Source organism: Antennarius striatus, chromosome 11 (assembly GCF_040054535.1).
Source record: "Antennarius striatus isolate MH-2024 chromosome 11, ASM4005453v1, whole genome shotgun sequence".
In the NCBI taxonomy this organism is placed as follows: Eukaryota; Metazoa; Chordata; class Actinopteri; order Lophiiformes; family Antennariidae; genus Antennarius; species Antennarius striatus.
The window spans coordinates 9,865,866-9,882,227 of record NC_090786.1 but is presented as its reverse complement, the minus strand read 5'-3'; the positions used below and the strand labels follow the sequence as shown (position 1 = coordinate 9,882,227).

Below are 16,362 nucleotides of genomic sequence, written 5' to 3'. Positions count from 1 at the left end.
TTTTAGAAGTGTAAGAATTTAGTCGAACATCGTCATCTGAAATTGGGACAGTTAGATCACGGCCCCCATAAAGTGTTCTGGGATTCTCATTAATGTTGCTTTCTCTCCAGTGAATACTTTGAAGTTGAAGAGATTGAAAAATACAGAGAAATAATCTGATAGAGAAGCATCCTGCACAGTGACATTTGAAATATTAAAGCCCTTATTAATAGTTACATCTGGAGAATACCTTCTGTTTTGGGTCAGCTCAAGCATGCAGAAAGATAAATGTGTAAAACGTGGCTCGAGGTTCTCCCAGCATTTTTTGTCAGACATTAAGTATAGGTAAAAATCACCCAATATTACTACATAAATTACCAAACAGTGAAATGATGCAAATAACTGAAAATATCTTTACAAAGTCATGCATTTTTTAAAATAGAATATTTATTTGCACCAGTATTTAAATATTCAATTTAGTATATATGTTTAATTTAACCTAAATTCTAAATGATGCTCAAAAGATGAAAATTTTCCAGTGAACAATCTTCATTACACAGTAGAATTATTTGCACTGCTTCTTCATTACATATAGCTAACTATCTGTTTATACTTTCTTAAGTTTCAGTGTCAGTGGTGCCTGGAGGACAGTGTCTATATGTCATGGGCAAATAGCCAGTTCTTAGTGGTGAAGATAAGCCAGAACAACACCAGGATCTGACTGGACCCGTGATATATCTATTTCACATGCTTTGTACTGTAAATGTGTATATATTATTTAAATTGCGGACGGCGGTGTACCATGCTCCAGCTGTAATTGCTTCAGATCAAATTTAGTGCTGATCAATAATAAATCAAAATTTCAGTTTACAGCTTTAATTTAACACTTTATGACCGTTCTGTGTCCTGCTTTAAATACATGCATAGATTCCTCAGTTCAAACTATAAAAGTAGGCAGCAAACATTAAATCTGAATAAAGATTTTGTTACAAATAACATATTTATTTCCCTGAACATCATTTCTTTTGCTCAAAATATTTTAGTGTGCCTTGTTTAGAATACAAGAACACCATGGTTAAAATTTATGTGGGGGACCTGCAAGCACTGAAATGACACACTGCGTGACTTGAATCTTGAGTCACATTCAGATCCTCATCTATTTAACATTTAATGCTCTTGTCTGCTCCTTTCAGATTGCTGCTAACATCACATCTGGCTTTATTGAAATGACGTTGTCAATTCCTTAGACAAATATAAATAGGGGCTGGGGCAATCATGAAACTTCTGTTTTGTTTTGTTTTTATTTCAATACATAGAAGAGTAAAAAATGACTTAAATTCTTGCTGGTGATCATTAAAACTAAAACACTATAAAAGCCATTTGAGAATGAATGGAGTAATTTGAAAAAGCAAACACATGAATACATAAATATTTAATGAAAATGTATACCAGCCCATAATCTCTACTTTAGTTAAGCATCTCAGACGTGTTGCATTAAATCTGTCTGCCTTGCAGTAAGTAAAGGATATCAGTATTGATTGCGTTCACATCTACTTAAGTAAAAAATTACATGCATGCATAAGTAATGCAGGCAGAGCAAATGAAGCTGATCACCTCAGCTGCATGACATCCCTCTCATTTCTCACCCAGGGCACAGATTGTTGTAAGATTCACTGTGATTGTCCTTAATCAGCCGCAGCATCAGGAGAACGTGTAAATTGAACTTTGGTGTCAATGACTTTCAGTCTATGCTCACAGAACTGAAAAATTGAACATTAACAGACAATGCTAAAGTTAAGTTACCAGTGTGGAGTTGTCATTTATAATACTGTCGCCTTCAGCTATAATCTGAGAAACACGAAATCAAAACACTGATGCTGCATCAGCCACTGCATATTGCTGATATATTGAATCTGGTGCCTGAATTGTAATAAGATTTACACCCCACAGGAATCTGATGTGAAATATGTCCATCCCAGTGGCTGTTTCTTCCATTGCCATCTCTGCACTGTACTGCTGGTGCGGAACTAAGTAATGGGTTCCTGCTGATCATCTTCATACCATGTTTGTCTGCTGGCTGTGTGTATGTGTATGTGTCTATGTGTGTGTGTATATTGTCTTGCTTGCTGGAGTTGTGTACTTAAATATGTGTTCATTTGTGCATGCAAATACTAAATCATGAGAGGGAGATAGAAGAAACACTAAATCCAAGATGTGCAGGTGAATTTGACTTCCTAAGAGGATTATAACTTGAAATAGGGCGGTGGTTTGTTATTGCTCCATGACAAAAACACCTCAATGTAAAAATGAGTGTTTAAGTTACATTTTGAGTTTAGAAATAGCTGCTTGACTGTAAAACTGAAATGTGATTTAAAGTGTTTTGCAAAAGAACACTAGTGAGGAGTGTCTTAAATTGATTTAAGTTAATACAAGAAAGCAAAAAGTGTTGAACCATGTTCAGTAAAAATTTAAAAAGATCGGAAATAATATAAAAAATACAAATAACAATGGAGCTTGAGCCCAATAAATACTTAAATATGCTGGTTTGGACATGAAAAATATAATGGCAGGTAAAGTATAACTTCTTTCCATCATCATATTTCAAATAAAGAACACACTCTCTGATCTTACTATGACTACACAGTGGTGCCACGGGTCACATGCAGAAAATAAATGAATCTCACTTCCTTTTTGTTCCATGCTGATGGTGTTGGAACTGTTTTTGGCCTCTGGAGGGCAGCAGCATTCAGCTTGTCATTACAGGTTGAGCTCAGCATCACAGAGAGCCTCACCTCTGTCTTCGTCAGCACCGTAATTGGACAAAGCAGGACTAAGATCCCTCAGCTGAACTGAACGATGAACAAAGCTGTATTTTTTTAATGCAAATGTTCTTCTTCTCACACTCTGTCCCTCGACACTGCAAATCTGACTGAGGAAAAGATTTAACATCACACTAGGCTTAAAGCCTTAACTACAACAGAGGAACAAACTCACTTTTGGACTGTCTGATGTGTGGTTAAAATTCATAATCGATAGTGTTGAGCTTTTTTTTTTAGTTCAAATGTGATACCTCCATGGCTGTCGAGAAGAGATCCAAGAACACAACTCAAACAAGTCTGCCAAGCCTTTAAGCCCTCAGAAGGCTGGCAGCCAGGTTCACAGCAAGGTCTGAGCAGAAAGTCTGTGTGTACACGGAAACCAATGGGGTATATTGTATTCATGTCACTGTCACAGACCAGGCTGTGTATTTACCTCTCAACTCTGAGAGCACTTGGCTCTGAACAGCATTCACTGATGCCTGTTTCATGTCTGGACTTCATGGGCTGTATGTGTGTCTATTGGAGTGCAGCATAAAAAACAGTGCTGCATTAGAACCAGGTCCGCAGGGTAGTAAATAACAGATGATGTTCACTTTAGCCAGCTCTACATACCACGACTCCAAACAGTTTCTCTGTGAGTTATAGCTGTTTACTAAAAGCCCTTGCCTTTGTTATTCATGTAGTGTATGGCTGTGTTAGTCAAGTATACTACTGTGGTGAGTGATTGCGTCTGGTCTGAGGCAATTGAAAGATGGCTGTGAGTCTGTTACCTTCTGTTACCTAACTGCTGCACAATTTGAATTATCTTTAAGAGGTTATGTCACCCACTTGTAGACTGTAACCTACATTTTGAAATAGCTAATTGTACCAAAGGCTTCTCATCCCTTTTATCTTTTGCCAGATTGTCTTCAGTTTCGTTCTTTCATTAAATACACTAAACTCTGTAGGGAATTGGAGATGGTCATCTTTTATTTTCATTAAAAAGAACCAGTGTAGAGTATTGGATTTTTTCAGTATCTGAACAACACCTGCATGAGCTTAAATATGTGTGTTTTTATGTGAATACAAAAAAACAACAACCTGCAGATAGCCAGACTTGTACTTTATTTAATAAACTGAACATAATTAAAACACTTTAAGAATGTTTAATAACTAATAGAACTCCCAAGCAGTTATGAGCTGACATCCATGTCCAAAATGCACAATTATTTGATGTTATTGTCTTGTTTGGATGGGGAAATATTTGGTCACATTTGGGGAATATAAGCTGTCAGAATAAGGTCCATGTTATCTACTCATACCTGCTTCACTACAACACAAAGTCAAGATATAATATAAATATACACACCCAGGACAAACAGGATTTTCAAACTAACAGATAACCAAAACCAACTTTACACATTATATTCCCTTTCAACACCACATTTTAGTATATGGCATTAAAGCAAACATGTTCCATCTTGGGAAATGTGCTTAATTGCTTTTTAGCAAAGAGATGAAAAGATTGATGCAATGTCATATTATATTAAGTGTACCTATAGCTAGAATACAGTTAGCCTAACAGATCAAATTAGGAAATATAGCTTGGGTCACATTACTGCTTCCAGTATTCTTATGCTACCCTGTGTGTGTGAAATATGAGTTTGGCGCTCACTCTACCGCCTCCCTGATTACTGTCCATCCTACACTCTTGAACCAAAATCCATCATCTCATCTACTCAGCAGTATCAAGCTTTTGTCTTCATCCCCTCATCACCAGATCCTTGTTCCTGACACTGGTCGATCGCATTTCATGCCACTTCACACAATCTCATCTTTTGTCCTTTTCAGTTTTAAATAAAATTACACGATGATAACACAAAAACACACAGAATTGCTGTATCTTCTGTGTACTTGTACTTTGGGGGTTAGAACCTGTCTAGCACGAGAAAATAGAATCAATAGTCTCATTTTTTTCCACCAGAAAGAAAATAAGCATATTTCCCACTTCAGTGAAATCAGATGATCCCCAAAACTCTTCATGACCACAAAGCTTTCTAAAACCTCTAACTATGCAGCAATAAAATAAAAAAATATTCTTAGTTTTTGGACACAATAGTCAAACATGTAAAACAGTGATAGTCTTGTAGTAGCATTGACAAAATAAATAAACTTCATAATGTATACTGAATATTACACTCATCAATACCATTTTATATCAAAAACCATTATTTAAACATTGTTTGACGATGTTTTATTTAATTTCTGTAATATTTGGTCAAAAGGTAACACGAAAACAGGTAGAAATGTAAAGGCTAATCAACCCAATTTCCAGTATTTTGCAATGCAGGGACAGTGCCAAAGCGATTAGCAGTGAATACATTTACATGCTGATATTAAGCACGCAAAGATTTTGGCTTCAAGATGGTAGGTTGTGTGGTCACACCTGTTTACTTCAGACATTACAACCACATAGGAGTGGCTTAGAAGATAAATTTGAATCTTGCTGGTCCTCTTGGCCGTGACAGTGAGGAACCTAACGGACCAAAGATTCTCCAGATTAGTATTTCTAAAGGCACACATCAAAAAAATTAAGCAGACAACTTCAAATAATCTGCCCAAATGACTTGAACTGCAACTAACACCTTGAAAAACAAATCAGGACTTCCTACTATACAAAGCACTGAGTAATTTTTCATCAAGGCCAAAATAAGACCTGAAAATAGCTTGAATCAAAGAATCAAAGCAACGCAAAATGAATGAAATCTTCAAGTGAACAACTCTTTCGCAGTTTAATTTTACTAACGGAGAGCAGAACGGATTTCACAATAGAAATGTCACAATGTCTCACAAAAAGAAGCTACATCCATGTCACGGACTGCGCACTTCCAAGACAGCGTACTGAAATATATAATAACTGAAAGCTAAAGTTTGATTATGTCTTCATGTACATATGAACGAGAGAGGTAGTACCCTGAATTAAGCAAAGCTGTTTGCAAGTTGGTGGTCCATGGGTTTCCTGCAGTGAGGAATGGCTTGTTTTGTCATCTTTGTGTGCTCTTCTAACATTTTAAAAACACCATCCGGCTCCCTCGTGGAGCAGCATCCACAGATGGTGCAGATGATATGCTAACCATACAAGTCCCACATTTCAAATGATTTTATACAATCATGGGATGTATTTGTTGTGCCTGAGTGTGCAGACACATAAGCTTCAACAATCTGCAGACACAGTAACAGTGTTCCTTCCTTGTGTCCTCTCACCAAACGTACACATCCTCCCTTTATCAGTACCTCCTCCCTCAGTCCCTGCTGATTTACTTCCTCATTCGCTGATTTAAACGTGACCTTCTACTGTGATGACGTTCACAGTTTTTTACCCTTTGCACATTCTCTCCATGTCTGTTCACTGAGGCAGAGCAGGTAGTAAGAAATTTGATAGAACATTTCATTTATTACTGAACATAGCTTTTTGAAGGATTTCCTTACTTTTTAATGTCAGGAATTCCACTGTGTTTTATTGCAGGAGGAGCATTTCTTATGCATTAAAGAGTGATTACAAATTATTGAGAATTGAGGCAAAGATTTTTATTGATTCCTCACTGGCCTCTGAAAGTGATTTTTTTTTTTTCTCTTTGATTTAATGGAGAATTACTTCTCAATTCAAGACATTATATTGTGGCCCAGTGCTCTTTGACAGGTGGTGGAGGAGCAGTTGGTGAAACCAAATTATTTTTCTTGGTTATTCTGCAGCACAGGAAAATTTCACCTATCTTACAATTAGTTAGCAGTAATCCTATCACCAGGAGAATGAAGATCAGTCTGCAGGATGTGTGACAGGTTATGCCTCAGATTCCTGTTTCTCTTGGATAGATGCACAAATTAGAGTCACAAGACAATCCTAGTGTAGTTCCAGGGAGATATTTGGCAGTCGTCTTATCTGTAATGGAATATACTGTATTTTCTTTCTGTTGTCCACAGTGTATCTTTTGATGCTCTCTAATGAATTTCATTGCTGGTCCTTTGAAACATCACAGGTCGGAGCCACTACAAGCCTTCCAAGGATGTGCATTAGGTGTAACACAGATAAAATGGCTTAATGATGGAGTCCTGCTGTAGAGTACCTGAGCCCGATTGAACACACAAACAAGTCGGACTGTCACTTGTGCTGCATCCGTCTTTGCAAGGTATTCCACGGCTTTGAACATCTCTTGAGCTGAACGTGAGAATGCATCACCTTGTCCGATATGAGCTTATGTGCTCCGGTAAGTCTTGATGATATCTTTGATTGTCCTTCTGCAGATGGGGCAGCACGCATTAGCCATCTTCTTGAGCTTGAGGCCACAGGAGTAGCAGAGACACATGTGGCCGCAGGCGTAGAGGACAGTGTCCACTACATTCTCGTAGCAAATGGTGCACTCATCACTCCATGAGCCCGAGCAGGAAGGGAAGGTTGGGGACTCTGGGTGGCTGGAGAATGGAGAGTTTGGGGTTGTGGCTGAAGTGATGACAGTAAAAAACAGACATGTTAAGTGAGTATTAGGGGAAAAAAAGCTAAATTTTTTGGAAATAAACATAAGAATTTAAAGAACTTCAGCCAGACAACTGCAGTAGCACTGATATGCTCACATTTCACACACAGCACCTGCAAAATATATCCAAAGTACATTTTATTTATGCTGTCAGTGAACTAAAAACATTTTTCCTCCGCTAATTAAGCTTTGGGACAACTTTTTAGAAGAATAATTGTGTGTTCAGTCCTCAGTAGTGGAGTTTTTCTGTCAGAGCAAACTGCAACTTGAGATGGGAGTGACGGTGAGGATCAACCATTCATACCATCTAGGTAAATATCTACTTCATGAGCTAACGGGAATATACTGTACATAATGAGACTCGTACTGCATTGCAGGCTGAGTTTGGGTGCTAATAGCTGTTTCATTGATGTGCATCAACATTTTATTCCATTGACAAACAAAGCACTTTATGCACAAAAAAGGAAATATCACAAGACCATTGACAGAGAAGCAAAAGGCCTGCATCGTAACACTTGGACACACCTGTGGAGGAAGAAAGGGCTGAGTGGTAATTGGAGTTGAGGCTTGAATTGAGGTTCATATTCAACGGTGTGTTGAGATTGGGCTCAGAGTTGCCGCTGCAAAGCATTGTGTGGGTGTTGGGTGTACAGGATGGGGAGTTGGGGACCAACAAGCCTCGAAGGTCTGGGACTGGAGATGAGCCTGAAGGTACAGAAGAGACAACAAATACAATCTATAAGAGTAGGAGATTTCTGTTTTCAGGAGAGTCATTTCATTATTCACATTCTGCACCTCTGTGAAGTTACGCAGAGCTGATAATTAGCAAATGGATGAGAATGGGTATCTTGCTGCATCTCTCTTGTTGCCCCAATCTGCTGTCACTTTGTCTCATACACACACACATATTCGCATTTAATCTTTTCTATCGCTGAGCAGACTCAACACTGTCTATGTGTGGGTGTGTGCAAATGAGTCAAGAGCCTGTGAGTTGGTGTAGTCCTGTCAGAGATGCCAAGCAGCCCCCCCCCCCTCTTTGCGAACTCATACCCATGATCCCTCCTGGTAGAGTGAAAAATGCTTCCACAGCCTGTCTGTAGTATCTGTTTGCCTCATGTGGTCCTACCCACCCGTACCCTGTAACCGCCTTTCGGCATCAGTTCTCCGGCTGGCATCTCCTCTCCCCTCACAAATGAGACTACTGACCCCGATTCAAATGATAAATTCTGGTCTGGTCTTCCAGGCACACACAATGGTTGTATACACAGCGTTCTTCAACTGACCACAGTGGAGGTATTACTACATTGTCAGCCTGGCTTCATCACCTAATGTTGACAGTTTACATTCTTTACAACAGTTTGCTTATCCATTTTTTTCTATTATGACTGTGTGGAGCTGAGAAACAGCAAATAAAGAACTGCAGATATTGAAATATTGTGGGGGGGAAAAGGGAAATACTGTTGCTTAAAAGACGGAAACACAACATTTATGCGGTCTGTTAGCGCAATACAATATACACTTCACTGCATAACTAGTTTTTCGCTCTGATCCACTTCTTGGAGCTCAGATGCAATTTCCTCCAACTTTTAGACCGTGTAGACAAACCATAGCGGTCATGCCAAAAATGCATAAATGTAGAAAAGTATACAAGAGCATTGGCTATAAACCATCTGCACGCACGCACACACTTTGGATCGAAGTTTTTTTTGAGTCTAGATTCTAATTTGATGATGAATTTTTTGTTTCTATTTTCACTGTACATTTTAGAACAGATACAACAGTGTGCATACACAGTGTCCTTTTATACACCAGTCCATCTGCTGCTTACCACAACTTATGTGGACGCCTGACTGTTGTCAGCTGGTCGGGTCAGCTGCATTATGGAAGAATGGATAGCCCCCATGTCTATTCCTGAACCCTTTCATCAAGCAGACCTTTCATCTTGGCTATTACTATGAAGTTAATGCTGCCACCAGTGACTACTATGTGAATGTCTTTCTCCATGCAGGCTGTGCAGGAGGCTTCTTTGTGGTTGAGTATGTTGGCTTTCAACACTTAATTATCACAGATACCTGACCTGCTCCATTTCTGTTTCTGCATGGGTCAGAATTGTTTTTTTTAAAGTTTTACACACTTAACTTTTAAGCTGATAAGGCCCAACCAATCAGATACAGAGTAGCATTATCATTCATCCTGATATGTGTTTGGGTCCATTTAGTAAATGTAATGCCAATATCAACCTTATTTTAGCTCTATTTTGGTCTCCATCAACTCCCTGTGAAATTTGTTTTGTTCATGTTTTTTACAATTGTTTTTAAGGCCTTTTCACTCACTCAATAAGAATTTAATGCGATTACATGCTATCACAATTAAATAAATGATGAAAGATCACATACATTAGATCAGTTACCACAAAATATTGGGATTGGCAGCGCTAAAACTGAAGAAACAGGTGACAAAACCAGAGCGACACAACAGTAAAGACAAATTGCAAAATACTGTACTAACTCACAGGAAATTAGAACATCCTGGTTCTCAGATAACACGGACAAAATGACCATGTGAGAGCAGCAGACACTCATCTGTTCCACTTCACAAACTTGATGACACCCAGCCATGACAAACTGTCACTTGCCTCAGCGGCTACATGTTTCCATGGCAACATGTAGCATGCAGCTGCAGTGAGTGGGTGAGCGGAGACGTCATAAAAAGTGCTCCCCACAGCTGGAGTGGGTAATGGCTCTCATGCCCCAAAGAATCAGGACTGGGGGTGAGGGGTGTGGGAGGTTCTGGGTAAGAAAATGCATGGGGCAAAGAGGAACTACAGAGATGATTGGGCACTGGCAGTGGGTGTGAAACTCAGCATCTCAAGCCTCCATGCAATTACGATTTAATAATGCATACAGAGAGCATCATAAGGAGCTATGACTGCCCCCTCTTGATACATAATGCTGGCTACTGGGAGCCCACGCAAGACAAAAATAACCTCTCAGCTCTAGTCTGACTGATGAAAGAGAGGAGAGGAAAAACTGTAATCCAGATATGAATTATGAAAAGAGCAAGAATTGTAAGAATCAAGCAATTTAACCATAAAAGTGCATTGTTACAATGTTGTTGCTCATAATCAATTTCAACAAGGCCAAAAGATAACCCTGCTGCAGAATGACTGCTTTCAAAAAATTAGGATTTCTGTGGAAACTACTAATATATTAAAAGCACTCACATCAGCACGTGTCACACTCTGCAGTAATTTGCAGTCCTACCTTAATCATAAAGTGCAGCAGTTCTTGAGTTCCAACTTATGGAAAACAGCGAATTAAAAGTGCAGGAGCTTTTAAAACTGAGGGAGTCATGCTAAATATTTCAAACTTTAGATGTGAACAAAATGTGATGAGAATTATGTGCCTCTGCTGGTGCTGTTAGTGACATTTCTTGTTTTTTTTTTTAACTGGAACTAAATTTTTTACTATATAGATTATATGTAAACAGAACAGTCTATATCTATACAAGACTAAATTCACAAAGGCTTCTTTATGAAAATTTTTAATTTTGAATGATCGTATGATCTTCAATGTCAGATCTGGTTTGAGTTCAACCAGAATTATTTTTTCTGCTGTCATCAACAGCAAATTTTTAGCCTATCGTCACCTGCAACACAATGCAATTCATTGATTGTTTTAAAACCCAATAGATTCCACAAAGTCCAACATGTTCAGAACATTTTAGCCTTATTTGGCCTTATCCTTATTCTGCTAACTGTGCATCTAACATTCCTAAAGTATGCATGTAGTCGCACATTCAGAGTCAGAATATCAACACCAGGCATGCCTTACTTCACGGTAGGAATCAAATATTTTAACTGGAGACACGAAACCAATGGTCACACATGAAATGTAGGAGTAGAATGTAAACTCCCACGGAAAATTTAAAGGATAAAGAGTCAGAGAGCAACCCTGTCAGCAAAGAAATAAACTATTTCATATCTCAGCTGAGTGGAAATTCAGCCTAAAAAGCTTTTTCAAGCGTCACAGAATACATTAAATTATGAATGGATAGTTAAATGGTATCCTGCTCAGATACTGTATGTCTTAATCTTTTTGAGGTGTGAGTTAAATAAACACTGGAACAAATGCTATTGAGGAAATGTTAACATGTGACACATTTTCTTTTGCTTGAATGAACGCTGGTATTGCCTCAACTACAATAAACAAATAGACTAAATTACAATGAAATCAATTTCATAAAAAGGTTGATGCCCAAACAGCTTGACCCTGTGGTTTGGTTTCCAAAACAGCCCAAAAATTCATAGATATCTCACCGAACAAAAATAAGAAAGCACTCAAAACAAATGAAAGTGAGGACCAGCAGTTCAATGAGGCTATAACGGCAACAGAGAGCCTTGCTATGAAAACCACAGTTTACTCTGTAGTCTCAAATTGATTCAATGACAATAATGCTGTTTTAGGCAAAGATAAAGTCAACAAACCTAAAATCCTGAGTTGTGTGATGGTGCCATGCAGACTGTAGAACATCCACAGGGGTCTGGAGTTATCGACACACAGCTGCATCCCTGCACTGATGCCATTGTAGCTCACCATGACCTCCCCTTCTGCATTCACCACAAAGCCCAAGATGTCTCCACTGTGGAGTGGCACTGCCACACGACACACAGCCCAGAATTCCTTACGGTCTACCAGGGACTCTGGGTTTGATGGGAGGTCACTGGGCCTCAAGATGGCTGGATCGCAGGATGTTACACCATAAGACAGCGAGCCAGGCCGTGTGACACCTGCCTTCACCTTCACAAACACAGTTTCTGAGCAGCGTACTGGACGGCTGGTGAACACCAGGGTCCTCTCATCACCGTGGTTCACCAGCCGCCCAACTGTGTGCTTGTCTAGCACAGTAATATGGATGCCGTGCACCAAGTTGAAGTGCAGATCATTGTCCAGATGGCTGGGCAGCAATGAACACTGCTGTGAGTTCTGAACATTTTGGGGCACATGGCAGAAGGTGGAGCTTAAAGGTTGTAGCCGTTCCTCGTCCTCGTCTTCTTCCTCCAGAAGCGTCTCTTGCTGCTGCAAACTAAGGTCGCAAAGGCTGATGGAAAGGCGTGGGTCATCGCCGTTTCTCTGAATTGAGGTCCGGTGGGCGGCAGCAAAAGAACGAGGACGCAGGCAGTCCGTGGAGAGCATTTCACTGTCTGTGGAAAAAAAGCAATATTATATAATCAGTCCGTTGTGCCATGAAGTGAGCATTTCAATCTGAATCAGCACAAGCGTTTTCTGTCTTCAGTCTTTTGTTTATATTTGTAAAATAAGATCAACTATTACAGGTAGATTTACATTCTTTGCAAGTGGGGAAACTTCAGGTGCCCAATTTGTTTTCTTTATATTTGTATGTATAACACTGGCTTCTTTTACATTACCCCGCTGTGTGTTGTTCATTTATCATAACTGTCACTGTAAATATATGATGGTTTGTGTCTATATCGTATAAAATCTAAAACACTCTCTGTGCTGGGGATTATAGTTCAAATATATCAACAAACAAAATGCTTTAGCTGCAGGCGAGTTGCTTGCTCATGGTTAAAGAGACATAACAGCTTTACATAACAGTGAGGAGATAAAAGATGCACAAGAAGCTCCTGAAAGGCAGTCAAGTTCAGCTGTGTTTGACCTTCCTGCTTTATGTCCAGATTGAAGTCCTGTTATAATGAGTCACATTTTCTAACTTGTATTTTAGTTTAAAATGTTCTTGCAGATCAAGAGACTTTGGTTTGAAAACACCAATATCATAATCTATTAAATGCAAAAAGTGTTGCATTGCATTTCAAACACAAGTAATACTGCAGCATGGTGTTTACATAACAAACCGTATCAGCAGTGATGTAATGTACTATATTCTCCCCAATGTACTCTATTATAATTGTCAGTGATGTGTCTGGATACTAAAAGCAGTAATCTTTGAAAGGGAAAACTGTATCACATGTTCCGCCACACTGTGTAACCCCCCCCCCCATCCTAATTCTGCTTGCTGTAAAATAGATGAAGAACATGGGAATATTGTTACAAAAAGAAAAACAAAAAAACAACAACAACAACAAAAACAGAAGGAGTGTTTGTCTTTCCATGTACTCAGTCAAACAGATCTGCATCATGGCACGCTTAGGGACATACCGCCAAATTTAACATGGCCCTCCAACTAAAATTAGCCTGATTAGACATTCGAGTAGAGGGAGGTACAGGCAAAGAGATGAGTGACATGATGGCAGACTTGTGTGGCTCTTAGCCTTGATCTGATTTGGGCTTCCCCCTGTGAGAAGTGGATGGAGCTGGAGAGTGCAACAGAGGAGGAGAGGATGAAAAATAAGGTGGGGTGGACACTTGAGAGAAAGGGCATACCTCACCAGCTCCTCTTTATCACACAAAGACGGCACATCTCCGGCCAGCAACTGATAAACTGCTCAAACCTAATTACTTCCTCAGTCAAGAGTGTCCACAACCATGCATGAGGCTCTTATTATTAGTAGGCTTATCATCTTCAAGGCAAAGTTGGCCGACAAAGAGATAATTTCTATTCTTGTTATTAAGGCTTCCTGAGGTTCACAGTTTCTGTTTTTTGAGTGTGGCACAACAGTCAAAACAAGCTGTGAAAAGAATAGCAAAATTACCACAGTTTCCACTTTTTCAGAAAAACAAGATACACGAAGGATAAAAGATGATGAAACGAAGACGGATGAAGGTGTGGGCCAAATAAATATGTATGACGTGTTCCTGCGTTTAGTCTCAAAGGAGTGTCGGATAGAATTTCTCTTTTAAAACAAAAGACAAATATGAAAAGGATCCAGTCATTCAGACTGAAACAAGACAGCTTAAAACACAAATTAGACTGTTTGCTTTCTTTGCCCTATGATTAACTGTATTTAAAAGTGTGCTTCAGCATTCACAGGATGATTGCATGAACAAGTGTAAAGAACTGAAACACGTAAAGCAGGTACAGTGATGGAAAAGTCCCGTTCAACCTGCCCACACTGTGTACTGTACATGACATCTGTGACTTGTGGAGTCGCCTGGAGGTGTGTAGACAGACTGTGAACTTGGCTAATTAAAGAAAATAAAAATTACATTGATTTTAAAAAGGTACCAGATAGCTATAAGGTATGTACAGTATGTGTGTGTGTTTTATCATGATTAGCAACACACAAGTGGAAAAATGCCAGAGGAAATGTAATTGTTTGAAATAATGGCTAAAAGTAATGGAAGAACTATATTGTTGTCATAAAATATTCTTTTATCATAATCCCTCAGTCATGATAAAAATCATGACTGAGGGATTATGATAAAAGAAAAGAATGTTTGGTTAAAACACGACGCCAAAGGTAATAAATACGTAGTTAAAAGGAGCTTCAAGCAAAGAATAGCTAAAAGGAATGGCTAATGATGTGTCTCAAATTGAGCCTAAACATTTTGATTACTAAATTAAAAGCTAGAACTTGTCTTCCTAAATGGCTATCATCGCATGTAGTACAAAGAGCAGGGATTAAGATCATTTTGAAAATGATGAAAATAATGGCCAAAGAGGAAAAAGTTACAGAGGAGAACAAGAGCAACTCATAGAAATTAAATACCACCATTTTCATGAAGCAGAGAGTGCTATATAGTAACCATGGCTAAATGAAAAACTTACAAGAAGCAGAAATATGGTGAGGATTACATGGGAAAAGTAATAAATAAATTGATATAACAGTGACAAGCAATGAATAACCGATAACACATTATTATAAAAATAGCTGGATGAAAATAACACTTAAGGGATCATTTTTGAAGCTGTTAGCTGGAAGTGACAGCTAAAGGGTAATTGCAAAATAATTCTCCAACAGTAAGTTAAGGGACAATTATTGAAATACTTAGCCAAAAGTAATTACTCTGGGATAACTGTGAAAATAGTTGTGTACAAGTTATAACTGTGGGGTAAGATATGAACGTTTATCCCCAGGACGAAATTCTTCTCCACATCACAATATACATCCAACCATAGATCAAACTGCAGCAGATAGACAGGAAAACAATGAAACAATTTTGACTAGAAATGACAGACAGAAGAACCTGTTTACTGGGTGTTGTTGTTAAAGGTAGTTGTCACCGCAGGAATTAGGCTTTACCCACAGTGAGCCTTACTGCAGTTCAGTGCTCCGTAGTGGAATGCCCAAGGCATAAAGTTGAGATGGCAGTTGAGTAATTGTGTGAAATGGTAAACTACTGAGGTGAAAATGTACACCACAGCTTTATTGTTTGGTCGGTGAGGTTTGGTGTGGGGAGACCATTTATTTATTTACCTTGACATTAGTGCTACGTTGTTGTTGATGATGATGGGGTGCTGAAGTGAGATGTGACCAACTATCATTGTTTGACCTTAAATTGAGGTAAACAATGATTACCAATACAGAGATTATTTGTCTGTGAGGAGAGCAAGAATGACATGTCATCTTTGATGTTTGCTGTAGAAAGTGTACAGGAGAGGGTTCACCACATAACCCAGTGGCACTCCATTGAGTAGAGATGATGTTGTTGAGCCCACCCACACAGCTTATAGTGACTGACGAAATTCTGAATAGCAGGGACTTTGGATGGTTGGATGACCATGTAAGAGTTAACTTGAAGTAATGTCTAAGAGATACTTGCTGATGCAAGTTGACTTAGCTCAAATGGCTCAGCTATGCAGGTATTCCATTCCACGTTGCCGATGGAGATGTAAACAAAACTGATCTTAACACTAACATTGCAATTGTATGAATAAATATATGTAAGAATATCCACTTTATATGACAACTAATTAAATTATTTATAACAGAACTATTTCATGGTTCAGTAGCAAACACGTAACAGTGTACAATTAAATCTATGTGTAGCTGGGTTATAAATACTTCTTGTTATTACATTAGATAAAGAGCTAACTCATCGTTCACTCAATGCAATGTCACACTGACAGATGCAATCTTGTCTCTTGTCTAATGACTTATGGCAACAAATTAGGCATAAAATTCACTTTGG

At 38.7% G+C, this 16,362-nt stretch overlaps 1 protein-coding gene across 1 annotated transcript in view; it reads right to left on the bottom strand.

Moving 5' to 3' along the window:
- Positions 1 to 3,841: 3,841 nt before the first annotated feature.
- Positions 3,842 to 16,362, bottom strand: part of LOC137603591 (E3 ubiquitin-protein ligase NEURL1-like) — a 30,026-nt gene continuing 17,505 nt past the window's right edge. Inside the window, exons 4-6 of the mRNA XM_068327187.1 lie at positions 11,796 to 12,512; positions 7,835 to 8,014; positions 3,842 to 7,275 (exon numbers count right to left, since the gene is read on the bottom strand). Of these exons, the coding sequence (XP_068183288.1) occupies positions 7,031 to 7,275; positions 7,835 to 8,014; positions 11,796 to 12,512 (1,142 nt within the window). The 3' untranslated portion in view covers positions 3,842 to 7,030. The remainder of the gene's footprint in view (positions 7,276 to 7,834; positions 8,015 to 11,795; positions 12,513 to 16,362) is intronic.